This window comes from Aquila chrysaetos, chromosome 18 (assembly GCF_900496995.4).
Source record: "Aquila chrysaetos chrysaetos chromosome 18, bAquChr1.4, whole genome shotgun sequence".
NCBI classification, from domain to species: Eukaryota; Metazoa; Chordata; class Aves; order Accipitriformes; family Accipitridae; genus Aquila; species Aquila chrysaetos.
Genome location: NC_044021.1, coordinates 13,418,047 through 13,439,808, shown reverse-complemented (window position 1 = coordinate 13,439,808; position 21,762 = coordinate 13,418,047). Strand labels below are relative to the sequence as shown.

Genomic DNA, 21,762 nt, shown 5'->3' with positions numbered 1-21,762 from the left:
GCCCCAGCAACAACCTCCCAACACTTCGCAGAAGCAAACCCCAAACGCCAGCTCCCCACGCCGCGGCTTCCCGCCTCCGGGACGGACGCACGCATGCGCAGAGCTCCCGCTGCGGCGGGGCGGGGCGCGGCGCATGGCAGTGACCTCACGCGGCGCGCGGGGCGGCGCCCGGAAGCGGAAGCGGGTGTTCGGGGTGCGGAAGCGCCTGGTGGAGGCCGCGGTTTCGGTTCTGTGGGCGGCGGGGGGAGGAGGAGGGGAGTTCCACCACCGGCAGCCGCGGGCCTACGCTCTCTTCTCCGGTCTCCTTCCCACCCCGCTCCACCGCTCCGCTATGGCGGGCACCAACAGCAACCTGCAGGTAGAGCGCCGCCGGCCCGGGGCGGGGCGGGCCCGGCAGCCTGGCGGTGGTGGGGTGGCGGCGGGCAGGGGGGAGCGGGTTTGGGGTGTCCCCGCCGCCTGCCCGCCCGTCGGCGGGGCGGGGGGCCAGGGAGCGCAAACGCCCCCCCGCTCGCGGGCCCGGGGACACCGGCGGGAGGGCCGCGGGCTGCCGCCGTCGGCAGGCGCAGGCGCAAGGGGCTGTCGAGGGGACCCGGCTCGGGGCTCGGCGGTAACGGAGGCCGCAGGGTCATCCCCTCGTCAGCGGTGGGCCCCGCGGGCGACGGGCGCGGCGTCCCCGGGGAGGGGACGGGGACCGGGACCGGGACCTGCCGGGCCGGTGGGCGCAGCAGCCCTGCGGGACGCTGGAGCAGCGGGGCCTGATGTCCGCCTGGGAGGCACAGTTGCCTGTGGTGGTCTAGAGGCGCGGTTTGTGTTAGGTTTCTTCTAGGGCTGCTGACTGCGGGAAGCCTTTGCTTGCTCTGCTCTTCTGTTTGTGTTAACCCTCAGCTGGGGCTGTCTGGTCGGTCCCGCGGCTAGTTGGCAAAACAGATCCAGAAGTGACCTGTGGTAAAAATCGTAATCTTCTATTGAGCTGTTCTGAACTGTGATCATTTCTGTAAGCTCCTTACAGCCATGTAATGCTTATGCTGGCAAAGCTAGGGGAGATATCACAGGGTCTAGAATAAGCAGAAGGAGAATGGAATGTGTTTAAGCTGACATTCTTTCTGAGGGCGATGTTCATCAAACTATCAAACCGTAGCCTGATAAATACAGCTTGTGCCTCATGGATAGTTAGAGCTGGGCATCTATTCCCTAGTCCATAGAACTTTCTAATAACTTATTTCCTTTTTGATAGCAGTGTTCTTCATCACAGTAACAGGCTAAGATTCCAGCTGATGTAATTAGAGCTTAGAATCCAATACCCAAGTAACAGTCTTTGAGTATTTACAAAAATGGAGTATATTAAAAACAGTCAATAAATGATGTAGACTTTCTTCTATTTCAGAGGAGCAGGGCTGCAACATGCCCTGTTTTCTCACAGTTCCATTTTAGCTGGTGGTCTTTGCCATTTATTCTTTGAATTTAGTGTCACATTTGTCACTCTTTGTTGTACTGGATCCAGGAATCATTGGACTGTTCTGTGGTAATTTAAGTCTCTAAGGGACCTAAGAACTTTAAGAAGGAGGTAACTTCTTTTCTGGATTAATTTTTATGCTTTTGGTGGATTCGAATGATGCATAGAGGGGCCTAACAGAGCCAGAACAAGGTGAGCAGCAAGGAGGGGACTGCCCATTCAAATGTGGTAAACTGCTTATCAGCTCATGGCTTCTCCAAAAAGGAAAGGCTAAGTTCTGTTCCAAAGAAATAAGTGCTTACAGTGTTCCAACACTTGCCACAACAGAACCGTAGAGTCTGCTTTATTGGATCACTGTTTTTAAATAGATTACTCTTTGATGTCGAGTACATCTGTTGAGATGATCTTTGCTTCCAAGACAGCAACACAAAGCAATAGAATGAGAGATTTTGCTGTTTCTTCTTTCATGTCTGCTGTTTACTATCTTTGTTTTGACTGAAACACCTCAGAGTGTCCAGATAGTGGCAAGAGTATCTGTACTGGAATGTCTAATGAAAACTCCTTGCTGCAGTTGAAGCTCTCCATCTTGTTCCCTGACATTACCATAATCATCCTGAGCATACTAACAATGCTTAGGAAAAGAAATTGACTGTGGAAAAATACATGTGGGGCTATAGAAGATTTAGTTAGTCTTGGTTAACTCTGGCTAACAGGCTGCCTTTTTTAAACTTACATGAACTAGTCGTTCAAACTGACAGCTTTAATTGTCCTGAAGTGGTATAGGCACTCCAAGGACCAAAGTGTAATAAAAGGTAATAAGCACTTAAGAGCAAAGGAATAACGGTGATACCAACAAATCCACAGGCTGGTGTATGCAACATCATGGCTTAGATCACAGTCAGTTTTATTTGAAACTAGCTCAACAAATAAATTAAAAATCCATCCATAACTTCTCCTAGAACTTCTCTTGATGCTCGCGATTTGGGTACATTCTTTGTCTGGTGGAGTTTTTTCTCCCCTCCCACTGGAGTGGTAGTTAGAATTTCTCACTTGGATATCAAGATCCTCAGTCCTTCTAGAGAAGCCAAACAAATAGTCAGTCTTTGAAGATGTCTCCTAGCATAGGGTTGGAAGAGAGATAGTGCTAGTTTCAGTGCATTGTAATCACGTACTTCCTGTATTGACTCTGCTATTGACAGGGTTTGCTGATGTCATCAGTCATAGTTCAACGTGTCTGGGTCTGTGATAAAAACCCCACAACTTAGAATGGATTTCCAAATCTTTCCATAATAAATGCAAGAGATTGGTAAGGAAAACTGCATAGACAAACCAGTAGTGCTTCCAACTTAGTACTCATAAACTTGTTCTTCTAACTTACACTTTTTTGTGTGATAGTAAATTTCCGCAGTTTGTTAATCACTGTTCATAAAAGGATAGAAATATGGTCATGTACAAAGCACCACCTAAGACTTGCAATCAATTGTATTTGACTTTTGGGGATAAATGTTGAAGAGCAGAAAAACTGGCCATCAAAAAACAGTCAGAGCAATAGCTTAAAATGTCTCTTTGATCATGCAAAATGCTCTCGCACAGCACTTCATTATTTCCTTGTGTTACAGAAAGCAATAGACCTTGCTAGCAAAGCAGCACAAGAAGATAAAGCAGGAAACTATGAGGAAGCCTTCCGCTTGTACCAACATGCTGTGCAGTATTTTCTCCATGTTGTTAAATGTAAGTGTAATGTATTGGTTGATTAAGTAAAGTTTAGTAGTCAAATTGCACAGAGTAATCTCTTATGTTGACATCAGTATTTAAATTTTTACTTTCTTCATCAGCTGATACTTGCAAATTGTAGTTTGACTGAGGTCATATATTTTGTAGCTTTTGCCTTTACTGTGTTGTGTACTTGCTCCATTCTTGTAAGAAATCAGATTTTTTTTTTTTTTTACTTGTGTTTTGTTTTAGGGATTTTTTTTGAGGAAGGCAGGTGTTTGCTGTCTCTCTTCTGGACTTCTGTCTTTGTATGTTGTAATTTTTCTTCAGTTTCCATATTCTCATTATTTTATGCCTTTTCACACTTCTGTGTACCTTTTGTATCATGTCAAGTGTTTGTATGCAAGGAGTGGACTTTGTTAATGTAGATACAGCCCTAATCTAAGTGGGCTAGGGTTGCTCACCTGACATAAGTGCGCTTGCAGATCTCCATGATTTGAAAAAAACACTATTTTGTTTATAGTCACATAGGATAATTTGTGTTTATCGGTTCCTATCCGTTTATATTTTATTGACTTTATCAGAATATCACTTTTTGTGCTTTTAACAATACTGATGTACTTTTGGAAACTTAACACATAAACCTAATGTTAAATTTGATTGCTGATTTGAAACACTGTAATAGTGACTAAGAGAATGGTGTGGCTGTTGAACCACACCTAACTTTCAGATGTTTTATGTAACTTTTTTCTTTACAATGTGAACATCTTTTAAATTTAGTAGGCCATGGAAAAATAAAGTATACTTCTAAATAAAAATTGCTTAGCACAAGCAGCTTCTTGATAAGCTATTTTAGAAAAGGAGTTACTAAGACAATGTATAGCAGCTTGAAAGACTGACAGAAAAGCTTCCAGTGCCATTGTCCTTAACCCTTTACAGTCAAATTTTAAGCCAAAGCAATGTTGAGGTGTATATTTGATTTCTGGCAGGTGATGACATCCTTCCTGTCACTTCTTTCTGTGGTACAGTGGAAAGATAGGTGTTTGATTGTGGTGAACCCTGGGAGAGGTATATTAATAAGATATAAAAAAGACAGATTTAGTCTTGAACCCTGGGAAAGGTATATTAATAAGATATAAAGAAGACAGATTTAGTCTTGTTTTCTGATTGATGCACATGTGTTTTGCTGTTAACAAAGCATTGTTTCTCTTCAAACTCTTAGATGAAGCACAGGGTGATAAAGCAAAACAGAGCATTAGAATGAAATGTACAGAATACTTGGACAGAGCAGAAAAGCTGAAAGAATATCTGAAAAAGAGAGAAAAAACTGCACCAAAACCAGTTAAAGAGTCTGGTCCTACTGATGGAAAAGGGTATGTTTTTGGAGAAGGTAAAGCAAAATACTTCCTGAACTCAGCTTATTCTAAAATTCAACTCTTCAAAGATCATTTTAACTAGTGTTTTTTAAATGCTTCAAATGACTACTAATGCTGAAATACAGTGGGCTAATAAAAGAAAAATAACATGTATTAGTGTCACGGGCATTTCTGTGCTTGTTTACTAAAATGTGTGAACATTTGCATAGGAAATTCACTGAAGAATGAAAGCTGTTTCAGACTAACACATGATTATAGGATTTAATGGCAATAAGTCTGATGACCCTTAACATTTTTCTACATTTAAATACTTACTAACTAGAAAATAAATTCAGACTGATGATTACTAGGGCCCGAGTTTGATCTGTCTCACGCTTGCTAAGAGGTGCAAAGCTCTACGTAGGGTGAAGTTTTATAAGATGGACTGAATCATTCTAATGCCTTGCTGCATTAGTTTCTCTGCTGTTTTCCTTCTATTAGATTTGGTTTTCATTTTGCGTATCAGAGAGCTGAACAAGCAGAGCCTTTTTTGCATTTGCTACTGCCTTTGTGGGGATAGGAGAGAGGAAGGATTCAGGATGATACCTTCTGGTGAGATTGCCCTTTTTAGCAGTCCTGAACAGCTAGAGTTGTTCAGTTGTCTCTTGAAACTTCACCTGATTTTCAGTCTCCTTCATTGTCTACTTGTCTCATCAGTTTTATTTTTTGAGCTGTACTGTGTTCTGCTCGTTTATAATAGAAGGAATTGGTAATATCACAGAGGCTACATGTATTTTCATGACCTCCACTCCAGTTGTTCACTAAGTCTCTTTTTTTCCCTTGTTTAACTTCCGGTTTCCTTTGTTCTGACAAGATGTTGATGTAGAGTTTCATAGTACTAGAGGGAATTGACCAAGTCCTGTTGCAGTTCCAGATAGGGGACAAGTGCCAATATCTACAAATAAACCATTTTAGTGCTTCCCTGTTGCTTTTGTTTCCTAAAGGCTGGCTCAGAGCATGTAGGAGTGTGTTAAAAGAGCTCAGACCCATAAGAGGAAGCTGAAATGGTGGGGAGGGTGAATTAGAAAGAACGTGGTGTAGAAAAACAGGAGTGCAAGAGGACAATGATGTAAACTTGTAGAGGTCTGAAGGCATCTCAAGGTTTCTTTCATTCCTCAGACTGGTGGTTTTTCTGCTTTCTGCATTCTGATTTTTATCCTAAGTCAGCAGTCTCCCTTACTGTATTTCAACATTTTCTTGTTTTTTGTGTTTTTCCAAATCAGGAATGACAGTGATGGGGAAGGGGAGTCAGAGAATCCTGAAAAAAAAGAAGCTACAGAATCAACTTCAAGGTAATTTTGAAGCATCCTTTTCTTTAAATAGGGGTGTCTTCAGTCAAGCAAATTCCTATGTTTTTGCCACGTAAATGTTACGGATTAACTTGCTGTCTGTAAGTGGCTCACATAGTATGAACTCTTCACATACAAAAGCATGGTCTTTATGGAAGTATGGGTTTGCGTGCCATGAAATTATGTAGTGACTGTGTTGAAATGTTTCTCCTGTACCCTGTGCTTCATGTTAAAATTGTACCATTTATCAGGATAGCATTTTCCAATGGGAGAAGTTGCAAGATCCCAGGTAGCTATTGGCTAAACTGAATCAGTATTTTTTACTCTTAAGTGCATTGGAGTATTGCCTAGAGGCTAAGGTAACAGACATCATACACTTAGTGTAAGCAGGACCATTTTCACAAAAAAGCTTGTGCTCAAGCATAGGAGTTGAGAACATGGATTATAGCCCATTTATAGTAACAGGCAGCATTTTCTCATGTGCAGTGATGATGCTTTTCCAGTTGAGTAACATAATAGTTTGGGTTTTTGGACTGAAATGCTGAATACAATCAGTGATGCGATGTATAGCAGCTACCAATAGTTTTATACACAGTAAAAAAGAGGCTTTGTTTGTTGTTTTACCCTTTAATGGTGAAGCACTGTTCAGAGCTTCCCTGCCAGAAGGTGCTTATGGATCTGAAGAAACTTGGTTGTTCTTCCCCTATTTTTCAGTGTAACAAAGATCAAATGCATTTACCACATCTCTCTGCCTGTGTAATTTCAGGAGTTATTGTATCATATTTGGAAACTGTGCCAAGTTTTTTTCTACTTCTCTGCACATTTATTTAATGTTATGCACAGTTATATGGAACAGTTTCCTGTATTTTAAAATGACAGAAAAATGATGAGCATTAGACTGTTGTCCTGTCTCTCACTATAAAGGCTTTGTTTCTTCCCACATGAATCTGATGTTCAGTTCTTACTTCAAGAAGTAGTTTCTTGCACACACCACTTCTTTGATACTTCTGTAAAATGACGATGTTCTTGCTTATACATTTGATTGCTTGAAAGTCTGAGGTGTGAGATCCTTGGTACCTTTAAATGTAACATAGGAGTCTGTTACTCAGATAATACAAGCTCTGGGCAGCCTTCAGATTACTCATTTTCATTTTGCGTCCCACAACAGCCGCAGAAATTTTTTGTATTTAATTTTGCTGCCTTGTTACTCCCAGCTGACTCTGCCTTATGGAACTTCCCCAAATCTGTGGGTATTTATCAGGTTTTTAATTATGATAGCAACTTGGCTTATTGTGGGTGAAGTGACCAGTAACATTAAGACTGGATAGTAGTTGTGGGTCTATTGTCATGTACTCTTGTTTAGAATTTTAAAGTACGTTTTGTACTCTATTGCTTAATCTTCCAGCTATTAATTTACACCTACAAAATTAGGAAGCCTACGATTCCAGTTCCATTTGTGTCCTGGTACAGGTAATCTCTTATAGTGCAGTGATTTCAGTTACCATGGCATGTCTGGTTAAGATAACTCTGATATTTCAACTTTAAAATAATCTCCTGTTCCTATCTGAACTGGTACCTGTTCTGCTAATTATTTTAGTGATGGAGCCCATAGTTCTGTTTACTTTAAGAAAAACTGAGATGTAATCAATCTAGCAAAAGAATTTAATGCATTGGAAGTGGCTGGTTGAATTAATTCCAGTAAATAGATTGCAAGCCAAGATGGTTTGCAATCAACTTTCTCTATAACATTTTTAACATCTTTAACAATACGATGTTGCTTTTGGACTCTAAATTCCACATTGTTAGCAATTGCAATTGTTAACAGAAATCGTTCATTTCAATCTGATAGAAAAGGAATGCAGCAAAAGAAAAAATCTCAAAGGAGATACTTAAAAAGTAAGCAAGCGTTATTTGCTTTATTCATTAGCCAGTGAGTAACAGTAAATTTTCAATCCTGTAGAAGAAAAAAAGTCTTAAATTACTTCACAGAGCCCTGAAGGCATAAGGTGAAAGTGTCAAGAAAAGAGCTGGGGAAAGCCAGTTGTGAAATTATAGAAAGCTCCTTGTAGAGAAATAGGGCAACTGAAACTTTCAGTGTGTTTGAGTACTTAGATAAGCATTGGGTTGGTTGTCATTTGTTCATGTTAGAAAATTTCGCTTACGTTTTGGATTTGCCTTGGCTAGGATTACAAGATCTAATATTCAACTACTAGCTCAGATCCAAGTTGTCCCATCTAAAAGTAGTCAAGACAATATCATTTTTAGCATGTCAGACTAACCAGTAAATTACAGCTCAGTTAGCTAAAATCAAGCTGAACTAGTTGGTTGAGCAAGATGAGACCTGGTGATAAACTTTGAGAGAATGTGGCTAGACTAAGAAGATGCTGCTTCTGCAGCTAAGCAGGCTCCATAAAACCTTTCCAACGCTTTCAGCCCTAGCTCTCAAAGCTCTTTACCATTAGATGATCCAATTGTTTGCTGCCCATCTGGAGATACCCAACAAGTTACTTCATCTGCTGGAGAACCTTATAAATCCTGGGCTAGTGCAGCTACATTGCTTCCCTTGTTTAAAATGAAGTTTGAAATTTTTCAGGAAGTACAGTGGTGGTTTAGTGAGGAGATGATGCCTGGGTACCTATTAGAGAAGGTACTACTCCTCTGTGACTACTAAATGCACATTTGCTGGTCAGTTTTGGGCTAGCTTTAACCATTGCAGGACTTCTACTAACTCTTGAGTATTCTGGTTATCCATGGTTTATTGTGATAAAAAAATGTGACCGATTTCTGTAGAAATAACATCCATTTGACTAACAGTATTCAATGTTTATATCTACTTAGAAATGCCTTGTTTTTATTCAGTATGGACATGGGCATAGATTCCTAATTTATTTTTTTTCCAAAATGGAATTTGTTGAAGTTGTGAAAAGATATGTGCATCACTAATTTATACAATCTTTTCTTATAGGAGCAATTGTTATTGAGCGACCAAATGTCAAATGGAGTGATGTTGCTGGCCTTGAAGGTGCCAAAGAAGCACTTAAAGAAGCAGTGATCTTGCCCATTAAATTTCCACACCTGTTTACAGGTCAGAATTAAAGCATTTATTTGCTATTGGCCAGTCAGGACCGGCAGCGGGGTCTGAGGAGTGTTGTGCCAATGTATCAGATTCAAGCTGAGCTCTTAAAAAAGAGATTGTGATCCATCTGACAGAAGTTTCATGGGTAGATGTGGAAAACCTCTGAGTAAACTAGAGGGACTTCATCAGAAAAATAGGTTCAGTCTTTCTACAGTATTTTGAAGACTGCTGGTTTCTCTCTTGCAGGAAAGAGAACACCCTGGAGAGGGATTCTCCTGTTTGGACCACCAGGAACAGGAAAGTCTTATTTAGCAAAAGCTGTGGCGACAGAAGCAAACAACTCCACCTTCTTCTCAGTATCTTCCTCTGACCTTGTCTCAAAGTGGTTAGGTGAAAGTGAAAAGTAAGTTAGAGTTGCCAGAGGTCCGGGAAAACATTGGCAAGAAGAAATTAATGTAGAGCTAGATAAGTTGCTGTAAAGAAATTGAATTTGAGGGAAGGGTCATGTCTTTTTAAAAACAAACCTCAGGTGTTTTTATGCTTCGTGCTGCAGTGCCATGTAAAGATATCATCATGTACTACATTTTGTGCTGCTGCAGCTGGACCTCTCTTCAGTGCTCAAGATAGTTTTTAAAACTAGTTTAGAAAGGTTTTGGGACCACCATGGAGCTCATTCCCCTTCTGAACTCAGCTGTGATTGCACACTACATCGGTCTGAAGCGTTGGGGTGCTCTGCCTCTTGGCATCTCCCCACTCATCTGTCCCAGCAGCTGTGCTGTTAACACATGGCATTTCTTCATCCATATGGAGGTGTTTTTTCTTTATTCTGATTTCAAACAAAATCTGGAAGACATAAGAGACTTGCAAAAATAGGTTGAAGGAGAGGAGCAGCCATGAAAGAAAATTTCATGGTTCCCCATGCTAACTCTTTGTTTGTTACTATGTGATGTGTGAAGAAGACCAGGAAGCCTGAAGTGACGTGTTGTCTGCAGTCTAGAAGTGCAGGAATTTGTCCATCTAGGTTTCCAATGAAGATTACCTGAATTAAGAAAAAGCTCTGGGTTTGTACAGAAGAGACTTTCTGTGATTATGAGAATACTTGTCAAAACCATGCTTTAATAGTTTGAAGTGTGAGACAACTGAGCAACACTATTTAAAGTTGATAGGATGAGGAAGAAAGGCCATTAGATAAAGTGTTTGAACTGTTTTTTTTCCTCAAAGCTGGAAACCTTAAGCTGCTTTTCTGTTGCAAAAGGAATACAGAACTGGAGTCTAGCTTGGCGTTTTTTCTGTTTGACTTCATTTGAGACTATTGCCTGAGATTTAGTGACGGTAATGTGAAGAATTTCCCAGCATGTTTCCTTTTTAACTTAGTAAAATATGTTAATAAGATATGGCTAGGGTTTTTTTGCAAACCAACTTTTCTTGTCATATAAAAGGTATTTAGTAAAGTTTTATAACATAAATGTACATGTTATTTCTTACAAAATCTCTAGAGTTAACCTGATTAGGTTACAAATGTTAAATAAGAGAAAGCCATGTTCTTTTGAATCTGCCAAAAGTGGTGGTTTTGTATAGTCCAGGCTGTCTTGTAGAAATGTAAACCAAAAAAGGGCTTTTTCTTGCAAAACCATGCTTGGAGTACTCTAAAATGTTTCACCTCCCTTTAAGCTGGACTATCTCGCTCAGTATAATGCTGAGTCTTGGAGCTGGAAGAATGTTGTGTCTTTGAGTAGCTTTATGTTAATACTTTTCTTTTTTTAGCTTTCTCTAAAGGAAGTGACTGTATCGTAATCTTAAGTTATGTGTTTTTACTGGTGTAATCATTAAGATAACTGAAGCTGTTTCCTTTTTTAAGATTAGTGAAAAACTTGTTCCAGCTTGCCAGAGAAAACAAACCTTCTATTATCTTCATTGATGAGATAGATTCCCTCTGCGGGTCAAGAAGTGAAAATGAAAGTGAGGCTGCTAGACGGATAAAAACAGAATTTCTAGTCCAGATGCAAGGTAAGTTTACTTGGTTTTCAGAATCAGTCAAAGGAATTAAGATAGGTATTTTAAGTATAGCTTGCATGAGAACACTAAAAAGATCTGCAGTTCCATGACATTTTAAAACAGTCTCTGTTTATCATCTAAATGGTGAAATGATTTCTGCCCTGCTATAGGGGTTGGTGTTGACAATGAAGGAATCTTGGTCTTAGGAGCGACAAACATACCCTGGGTTTTGGATTCTGCTATCAGGAGAAGGTATGATGGCATTTTTTTCATGGTATGAAATTCGCAACTGTTGTGAGAGTTCAGTCTGAGACTACTTCAGGTAGTAATCCAGCTCATGTTTGCAGACATGGCTAATGTTCTACAACTCAATTCCATGAGATGGGCTGAGCCAATCTAAGAGCCCCTTGCCCCTTTAAAGAGGTAGGTTGTTCACTCTTATATTGGCCCTGTAGTTTATTTGATTTCTTGGTTAGATGATTGTGCTTGAGCAAGCAGAAAACTATTCTGTTTCCTTGTTGGTTGGTTTTCTGGTGGGCTTGGGGGACAAGTTACAAAATATGTACCTCAGAAGGACAAGAAGGGGTAGAGCTTTCCTTTTCAGCTGTTAAACTGTTGAGCAGCTTGAGTTCTTTCATGGAAATGTAGCCTTATGTTACACAGAAACAGCATGTTTTTCTACTGGTCAGGCATAATTTGTGATCTTTCAGTGCATGTTTTAACTGCTGTTTTGTAGATAAAGGACTTCCATACCTGTATCTAATTAGCTGGGTCTTTTTTGAGCTGCAGAGCAGCAGAGGACAAATAACAGCTATGCGACAAACATGATTATGTTGTGATGAGAACACAGCTTGGATAATGGTAATTTTTGTAGGCTAAAGAAACATTACTTTTTTGTGCCTGTCACTGACTTTTATTTATGTACTTAAATGAAGCTGGCCACACTTTGGGGGTCGGACCAGGTGACCTCCAGAGGTTGCTTCCAACCTGTATGACTATAGTTTTGTGCTAGAGATTTAGAAGTGAAGGTGTTGCTTAAAATTTCAAGTCATTTTTGAAGTTCCAGCTCTGGGGTCCACAGCACAAGGCAGGTATGGATGGACCTGATTAGAGTGGGTCCAGAAGGGGGCCACAAAAATGATCAGAGGGCTGGTATACCTCTCCTGTGAAGCAAGGCTGGGAGAGTTGGGGTTGTTCAGCCTGGAGAAAAGGCGGCTCCAGAGAGACCTTATTGTGACCTTTCAATATATAAAGGGGGCTTATAAGAAAGACGGAGAGATGTTTGGGATTTTTTTACCAAGGCCTGTAGTGACAGGACAAGGGGCAACGGTTTTAAACTGAGAGAGGGTAGGTTTAGACATATGCTTATGTCTTAGACATGTCTTCCTTATGTCCATGTTTGGACATAAGGAAGAAATTTTTTATTATGAGGGTGGTGAGACACTGGAACAGGTTGCCCAGAGAAGTTATGGATGCCCCATCATTAGAAGTGTCCAAAGTCAGGTTGGATGGGGTTTTGAGCAACCTGGTCCAGTTGAAGATGTCCCAGTGAACCTGTTCATTGCAGGGGTGTTGGACTAGATGACCTTTAAAGGTCCCTCCCAACCCAAACCATTCTCTGATTCTCTGCAGTGTGAAAGAGTAGCTCTCTAAGTCTTGTCCGTAAGACTTAAAGGAACGTGTACAACAATGGCAGTAATCAAATGAGGTTTTCATGGATTTGGCCCACTTTGTCATGTATATCAAGTTGATTGTCTTCTACAGAATTTGGAGTCGCTCCTATTTTATTGGTGGGAGGTAATCTCCGCTGTGAGAACAGATGCTGCTTCAAAGGAAAAACTGCAGTTATCGACATTTTCTGACAACTGTATTGAGAATATGACTTCAAATTTCCTTCCAACTATGAGGTTTTCTTTAATTTAGTTGGAGACTGTAGAAAGTGGTTGTGTCGGCTTGTTATCAGGCAGTTCTTTGAGTGTGAAAACTGTTCAAATATACTTCAACACTTGAAGACTTTTTCCCCTCAATTTTTTCTTTTAAAACACAAACTCTGATGGAGAATATCTGGAAAAACTTCAGTCTGAAGAGAAGATCTTTGTCATGAAAAGGAAGTAGTTGTTACATTCTGGATGTTAGCTTATGCTAGCTACAGTATGTATGAGAACAGGTTGTTGAATATTTGCCTTAGAAATTTTTTTAAAGGTTTATAATACTGAAACTGCTTCTTTCTAATATTGTTAGGAACAAACTATATACTTATTTGCATAAGCTTCTTTCCACTGTGCACCTGCATGAGCTAGCATCTGTGGAACATTTTGTTTTTTCTTTTTTAAATGAGGTTTGAGAAGCGTATCTATATTCCTTTACCTGAAGACCATGCCAGGGCTGCAATGTTCAAACTTCACCTTGGGTCAACTCCGAATCTCCTAACGGAATCAGATTATCGAGAGCTTGGAAAGAAAACTGATGGCTATTCTGGTGCAGATATAAGCATCATTGTACGTGATGCACTGATGCAGCCTGTTAGAAAAGTGCAATCAGCTACTCACTTTAAAAAAGTAAGTAGGAATCAAAAATTTTTCAAGTTATTTCATCTCTGAGAACTATCTTAATTTGAAAATTCCTTGCAAGTAAACTGAATTGGTTTTGGGAAATACTGAACGCTTATGAATGTCCTTTTTATCGACCAGGGGAGAACTTGGGTATTCCTCCTCTTTTTTAATCTTCCCTCATCTCCCTGCCCCCAGCCTGTCCTGCCATAAGTCTGGTGGAGCTAGTTTCTGGGTATTCATGCTGTGTAATCCAAGCTCTGATGACTATTCATGTCTCTAGGTAGTGTTAAAAGCATTCAATTTGAAGTTTGACTTAAATGGGAATGTTAGAGGTGCTTTTTTTCTGGACCAAGTTACATGGTTCTTCATGTTTTTCTAGCATGTTTAAATAAATGTATCCCTCATCCACATGGGAACAGATGGGTTATAATTATGAACATTCTGCCTACTTTGTATATTTTTCGAACTGAAAAATTAAAGTTCTGGTAAAAACATTGAATCAATGTTACTTGTGACAGTAGTAAAGATGCAAGACAACTGAGCAAGGTCTGTGTTTCATTGGGCAGCATGCAGCATCCTATGGATGCTGCTGTAATGTGAAATAGTTTACACTTATTTAAGTGCACTTGAAGGAGACCATTGAAACTGTATTGTTTGGCTTATCTTGCAGTTACCTCTACATACTATGTACTGACTTAAGAAACATTTTTTCTAAATGTTTGGATCTCAGAAACTTTATCTGACAAAGAACCAACTAGAGTTCTTTAGCACCAATCTAAATCCATCAAATCTGGGAATGCTCTTTTTTCCCCTGGAGAATTTGCACATATAGGTCTTGTTCAATCAAATCAATTGTTCTCTATAAACTATTAAGCTCTTCAATGTGAAAAAAGAAGTGTGATAATGTTATCACTGGTTATAAACAGAGTTCCAAATACATACAACACGTGTATTGGTTAAATAAAATTATATTTTTCCTGTGTAGCATTTTTAGAGTAGACCCAGACTAAAAGTATTTTTTGTTTACATTTTTACTGCAAACTTTGATTTTGCAGAAATATTTGTATCTTGGGTAAAGGTGAGTCAAGGTATTCTGTAGAGGTCTTTGCTGCTCTAAAGGGAAGTTTTCATCTGTTGCTCCTTAAAAGAGCAGGTGTGGGGTTGGGTAAAGTAGTAAAAAATTTAGATCCTAAGCTGTCAAGAGACACGTACCATGTAATTTGTTTTGGCAGCAGTTCTTCGTCATCTCAGTTACAATTACAGGTTTTTTCACCAGTAACTCAGCCTGACATAAAAGGGTTAAGGGCCCTAAACTGAACAGCTACAGTTGTTTAGAATTGAAGATAGGCTCTTTTTTTCCATGTAGTTTCTTCCAAGGAACACATTCAGCTTAAGATTTGAAGAAAAAGGAAGACTTAAATCCAATATGGTCCAGAATGAGAGGACTACGTAACTTTCCAGAGTCTGCATTGAGGAAAGTTTGGTCAGCTTTGTAGTTACTAACATAAACCTGCAGTCTGTCATTTTGGTGAGGGGGGAAAAAAACCAAATAACATTTTAAAGGGTTTTTGAGGAGCTTTTCCCAGTTTAAAAACAAAACAAGTATTTTGAAACACTGAGTTGATAAGTTTCTTCGGGGGGCAACTCAGCAGTAACACTGTAATGTAAACTGTTTAAAAAAAAAACCAAAAACAAACCAGCTCTTTTGATATATCAAGGATTTTCTAGATGCTTCCTTTCCTTAAGCAGTGATGCCTGAAGTATTGTTGACTTTAAGTGACAATGACATTTCTGGCTAAAGGGCTGTTAGCTTTTAGCCTTTCGTTCAAATTCAGAAGAATCTGTGGCATGTCTCAGACTACCATGGAGCCATGAAATAACCTCAGTTGTCACAGTTTGCAGAGCAACCCAAAAGGAATTCTTACCTCTTGCCTCCTTTTGCCCCAAAAAGAGGAAGGAAAAAAAGGCACAACTGCAGTACTTTGAGGGCTCTGACATAAGCCGAGTTGATAGTTGATTCCATTTGGGTTGTTAGTACTTTAATTGGATGCAATTTCCTATTTTCATAAGCAAAATCTTAGCTTTAGTAATGATTTGCATCTAACAGGCAACTTTCCCCAGTTAAACAGTGCTTTCCTCAATTATTACTCATTCATTGTAAAACATTCCTTGCTTTATGTGATAATACATGTTTGTCAGTATTTTGAATATTACAATCTGTGCTCTCCAGCATCATCCTTTAAATGCAGTTTAGAATAGCAAATCCAGTTCTCTGCTGTTAAAAATAGCCAGTTAGTGTGTTGTCTTTCAATCTTTGCATATGTCTTGAGTTTCCGTGGATGTGTGATGCTTCAGGTAATGATGAAGGACAATAAAACTGTGGGTCCCAGATAATGTGTTGCAGAAAGGGAACAGACACACCTGGTGTAGCTTTTTTGGGTCTCTCCATGTGTCTGGGGAAAAAAAGGATGGTTTCTGTTCTCCCACTAGATGGCCCTGTTTTCTGTCGAGTGGTACTGAAGTGGTGTCAGGAAAGGTGCTCAGAATTTTGTAGTGCAGTATGTCAAAGATTGAAAAGCCATCTCTGGCTTCCTAACCTGAGGGGCACTCAAGGATAATTACTGAGAAGTTTTTAGAAAGCTGTTAACCAGTGATGAATGAACTCCCAAAGTGACCAGGGACTAGGAAGGGTGGTCTTTTCCAACTAGATTTCCTGGCATGTTAGTTTTCCACAGAAATCTTTGACCTTAGGAGAAAACAGCTCCTGGGATTTGACCTGATGTGAATTTAAGTATCTGGCTACAGCTGCATGTTTTCAAAGTGAATGATGCTAGTACATGTATACAATTTCTCTTTCACAGGACACGTCTTCCCAATTGGTGGGGCATCTGTGTAAAATCAAGGAATGTTTTTGCTCTAAAGATGCTGTTCAGCTTCTGGGTTTTGTCTTTAAAATCATAACTCCTGTAAACTGAGTGTTTTCTCTTTTTTAGGTAAAAGGACCATCAGTGTCTAATCCAAATACAATGGTAGATTTGTTCACCCCTTGCTCTCCAGGTGATCCTGAAGCCATAGAAATGACATGGATGGAGGTACCAGGTGATAAATTACTGGAGCCTCAAGTTTCCATGGTAGGTATTCTTCCGCAGCATTTCTTTCTTGCTTTGCAGAACTCTGAAAAGACTTTAAGGTAAAGACTCTTTTTTCAAATGGTTCTGCAAGGCAATTGGATGAGTTGCTTGTTTTCAGAAATGCCGGACATACCAGATAACACTCGAATTCCCAACATACAGTGCTACGGTACAGTGTGCTTGTGAAAAAGCCAGCTCTCTATCCCTGATAAGCATTTCTTTCTTACTGTTCTTGTCTGCTGGCATGCAGCTGCTGTCCTTTCATCCATAGACACAATCTGGCTCTTCCATTGTTCTTTCACTTGTCTTTTATTCATTTAAAACCTTCGGATTCCCTGCCCCATGATAGCTTCCTTCCCATCACTCTGTAGCATTAATATTGATACTGGGAAATGGAAAACTATATTCAGTGTAAATTGGGAAGTGATATGCTGTAGGTAAATATTGCCCATTAAATACATACAAGCATAAATAAATAAAATGTAAAAAAATCGTGGATGTAATGGTAGTTTTGGTTAAATTTAATCACAGGTGATACAGCTCTTTCAGCTGTTTTCTTTGTGCATGTTAAAATACTTGCTTTGGTCTAGGGAATAAAATATGTCATTTTAAGACAAATTGAAATCTTTAGTTCACTGATTAAAAAATAAAAATGATTGCTGGACACTCATTCTGTATCTCTCCCCCAAGAGCAACAAAAGAAGATTCTGAATTTAATTACAATGTTTGAGGGAAGGACTTGATTACAAATCTGTGCTGCTGTCATTTCTTGTGTGCAAACAGTCCTGTAATGAATGAAAGAAACCAGTATATTTCATGGGGACCACAAACTCTAAAACAGTAGGCACTGCTTTGTAAATATAACTGTCACTGTATTTCAGAAAATAATTTTCTGTGCATATCTGCATACTGAGAAAGCACAAAAGGATGTGTGCAGGTGCAGGCATGCCCTAAAACTTCTGCCTGCATGGTCTAAGCAGATTTTTAATTAGTCTTTCCTGGAATTAAACATAACCATTCCTTGTGTGCTCCTAATGATACCTGGGCTCTGATGCACTATAGTTGCATAGGCAGTTGTTTCAGTGTCTAAAATCAGTTCTTGTCCTTAAAAAGATCAGTCTTTAATTCTTTCTAAGCAGAGTATCTCTAGTCTGATGAGACAAATATCAATTCTAGGAAATCATGATATTAACTTTTGGGTTTACCCATAATTTTATAGCAATATGAGGTGTTAGGCATCTACTTTTTTCAGTTGCCTTTGGCTAGGACTTGATTAGTTTTTTTGCCCCTTTTTATTCATATGGTGTTTTAACTGCTGCTTTCAACTTCATAGGCCTGTGATTTTTCTGAACTCCATTTTCTAGTATCTGAGCATTTATCTAGGAAATTGACTGAATTGAAGAGACAGAAATTACCGGTCATGAACAGTAAAACTTCGCTAGAGATGAATCACAAACTACTGTTCTGTATTGTTGGACTATGAGAGTACATGGGAACATCTGATTATTTTCCACTTTAAACTGCTTTAGTTAAAGATGGGTTGAAGATAGTAACTGACAAAATAAAAGGAAGTTTGGTTCTTTACTGAAAAGAGAGATGAATAAAACTTGAATGGATGAGTGGCCTAAACCTGAGGTTGTGGTTTTGTTATTAGAAAACTCACTGACGGTTGTCTGTCTTCACAGGGTTAAAATGCTGCCTCTGTGCAGAAGTGTTTAGGCTTAATTAAAAGCTTTGTGTAAATAGGAGCTCCTGTGGTCATCTTGTTTTAACGGGCTTTTTAATGCATATTCGTCTTGGCAACAAGATTATTAGCAGTGGTACTATACTTGTTTCTGAAAACACTTGTTTTCTTTCTTTTCTGACAGGCCGATATGCTCAGGTCGCTAGCTAGCACAAAACCAACAGTTAATGAACAGGACCTGGAGAAGTTAAAGAAGTTTACAGAAGACTTTGGTCAGGAAGGCTAAACCAAAGATACATGTCAAGCATTAGAACTTTTTTGCTTTCTTAAGTATTCTTGTGTCTTTATTGATGGCACTTCAAATAAATGCCAATAAAATCACTCTTTTCTTACTTTGCAGAAGGAATAGAAGATACCTTTGCAAAGACCCCTAAGCTTTTGTATTGTATTGTTTTCCTCAGATGTCTATTAAATGTCTTCTATTGAAAAATAATATGAAAATACAATTTTAGGGTGAGACAGCAAAGTGATGTGGTAATGTCTATTAAATACTAGAAAATTTTAAACTATTAGCTCAATTTTAGGTATTGGTACAAGTGAGTTTTAAACTCCCAGTAGGCTCAAAAAACCCTTTTTTGAGGGGTGGAAGAGAACATATTTGTCGGGTGTTTTCAGTATCAGTCAATCAGCCTACATATTAATTGCTCTCATTTCATTTAGGAAAATGCAACAAAATTTGCTAATCAAGCATATTGCAAGTGTGGGTTAGCTATTAAAGTAAGAAAGAAAACACTGTGAGGATAAGACTACATGGGCCAGTACTTTGTTTAAATATTGATGGAACTGGTATTTGGCTTTTTCTGCTATGCTGTGTTAAAATTTTGCCTTAAACAGCAAGCTTTTGTTTTTAACTCTACTAGCTGATACACACTGTCACTATGCAATTTAGCAAAAGTTTGTTAAATGGAAGTATCTCAGAAGGTGTTTTGCTGGCTGTTCTTGTGCGTTTGTTTGTTGGTTTTTTTTCCAATGTGGATTTACTTTCTGCAGGAGTTTGACTGAAGTTAGAAAAAAGCATTAGTAATATCCTGTAAGATTCCACATGTCAAGGCTGGCAAGGTATAGGTAGTCTTTGGTGAATGTATTGGGTGTATTTTGTGAAACAGCATACTTTCACATGCAAGGAGAGTATAACGGATGTTTTAGCCACAGACTTTCCAGTGATAAATTAACTCAGAACCCTACTGATAACTATTGCATATAGGCTACATCAGTTTAGTGCTTAAACTTTGAGATAAGGCTGGCACTTTAGTACAGAAGTAGCACTTCCATTGATCTTTTTCTGAAGAGCTGTAAGTTGAGATGTGCCTGAATGTAACTTACAACACTACAGTGTCAGCACTGAGTTTGTGCCTTGTAAGTTTGCACTGGCTGTAGATACAAAACATCATTAGGATACCTAGAATACTCCATGTTCCATTATCATTGTACAACTCTATCCTGCATATGCTTTGTTTATCTTGCATTAAAAGAAATTTGCACATTGTGTGTATGTTATATGTACATATACACATATATGATCATCTTTTGATGGGGTTTGGTTTCCTTTGTGTACATATTTTGTGTACTTTATAAATCATAGGATGGGGTGAAATTTGCTGTACTTAAATGAAGTAAAATATTATAGTACATCAGCTATGTTCTTTGAGTATTTCCTCAATGTTATGTTCAAGTATTTAGCTTGATTTTTTTTTTTTTTTTTTTAGTCCTTGGTTTCTATGTTTAACAGCTAAACAAAATACTTAGTTAAAAATTCTTTGATCTGCAAGGTGCTGAGCTTTTGTTTACTAACATGATGAAACATTCTTTCCAAAATCATTATTACACACAGCTTTACCTTTGTCTTACATTGGAACATGTAAATGTGAATCGGTGGACTGCAAATCTTTTTGTGGACCTTTGTGGGGGCAGGGGGGACGACAGGAATTCCGGTGTAGGTGCAGGCAACCATGGTTAGTAAACTTAATCCTCATTGCAGCAGGATTGCTTTTTTGTCATTGCCTCTTGTGAACACTTTAGAAGTGAGCCACATACTGGCAGGGCTCTCACTCAGAGGTTTGAAGCTACTATCTGAAGTACTTGTCTCTTGACCTTTTTTTAAAATGAGAGTCCTTACTGCAATCTTAAAATTCTCAGGAACTTTTGGTTTTTTTGTGGTAGGCTGATTTGTCCTATGGGTTTCCATAAGCTTAACTGTGTAATCTCTTATCTTTAATGTAGAAGAAAACTATACTGTATGTTTTAAATTTACATCTTGCTGCTTGCTCAGTTGTGGGATGACATCTGTAACAGAAGCATTAATGTTTGATGTTTAAAGTTGTTTTTAGAAATATATTCCAAATAAACATTGCTGCCTAGAATTGCAGCTACAAGGACAACTTTTTCGTTTGCTGTCTTTGTAAAATGGGAATAAATTAATATAGATCACAGAGCTTCCTAGCTAAGTTATCCCAGAATAGATGATAGCCAAATGGGGGTGAGGGGAGGCTGCAAAATCACTTTTTTTGTTTTCGGTGTTAATTGAAAATACTCTAAATTAAAGAACTTATGAAAGGTTATATTTGCTTTACATAATCAAACCCTCTGTAAATATTGGATAAATTAGTTGTACATTTTTCATAAGGTCTGATATATGACTCATCTTTGGCTAATTAGCTTACAAATTTTTTTCCTAACTTCTGGTGTTACTGCTTACTCTGACTGCAATATGAAAAAATGTCATTTTCCTTCCTGAGGGTAAAATAGTTTTTCAATTAAATCTGTTGTACATGTGCTTGTTGTGTTCTTCACAGATGGTTTCTTGACATTGACATTAAACTTTGGATTTTCTGTCACTTGTGGTATACATCTCAATGCACGTATACTCATAGGGTTAAGAAAGCTCAGTAAATTAACTTGTATTTTTTCCCAGGTTGCCTGACAGACCTCAGATTCCAGAGTCTTGTTTCTTCCCTGATTTACCTGTCGACTTTGTTTTGTCACTCTCTAGCACAATGAAAACCTACAGATCTCCTTTAAGTTTTTTGGTTGGTTGGTTTTGTTTTTCAAATTATCTGCTGGTCTTCAAATATTCTTCTGTTTTAATTAGTGGAGCAGAACACATGTAGTTTAGGGAGATACTCTTGAATTAGCTTTTGTTCATGCTCCTGTCTGTCAGGGGTGTCTGATCATAGTTTGTACTTTGTCAACAGAAGCAAAGAAGCTGCTCAATATTCTCTGGTCAGGTATTTTGATCTGCTTTTTGTGTTTATTTAGTCCTCTTCGTAATAAGAATATATTCTGATTTTTTTTGTGTGTGTGTTATTTCTGAGTATTATCTTGACAGGAAGCTTTCTGATAGTTCTGAATTTGTTGAAATATGCAGGAACATCTTTATTTTGCTGTTTACTCTTTC

At 38.8% G+C, this 21,762-nt stretch overlaps 1 protein-coding gene across 1 annotated transcript; it reads left to right on the top strand.

Moving 5' to 3' along the window:
• Positions 1-173: 173 nt before the first annotated feature.
• VPS4B (vacuolar protein sorting 4 homolog B) lies at positions 174-20,743 on the top strand. Its single transcript, XM_030041884.2, is given in 12 exon segments — positions 174-358; positions 3,073-3,184; positions 4,389-4,539; positions 5,805-5,844; positions 5,846-5,873; positions 8,836-8,955; positions 9,193-9,349; positions 10,805-10,953; positions 11,112-11,193; positions 13,280-13,499; positions 16,487-16,624; positions 18,493-20,743. Coding segments are annotated over 12 exon segments (1,326 nt in total). The 5' UTR covers positions 174-331; the 3' UTR covers positions 18,595-20,743.
• The last annotated feature ends 1,019 nt before the right edge of the window (positions 20,744-21,762 follow it).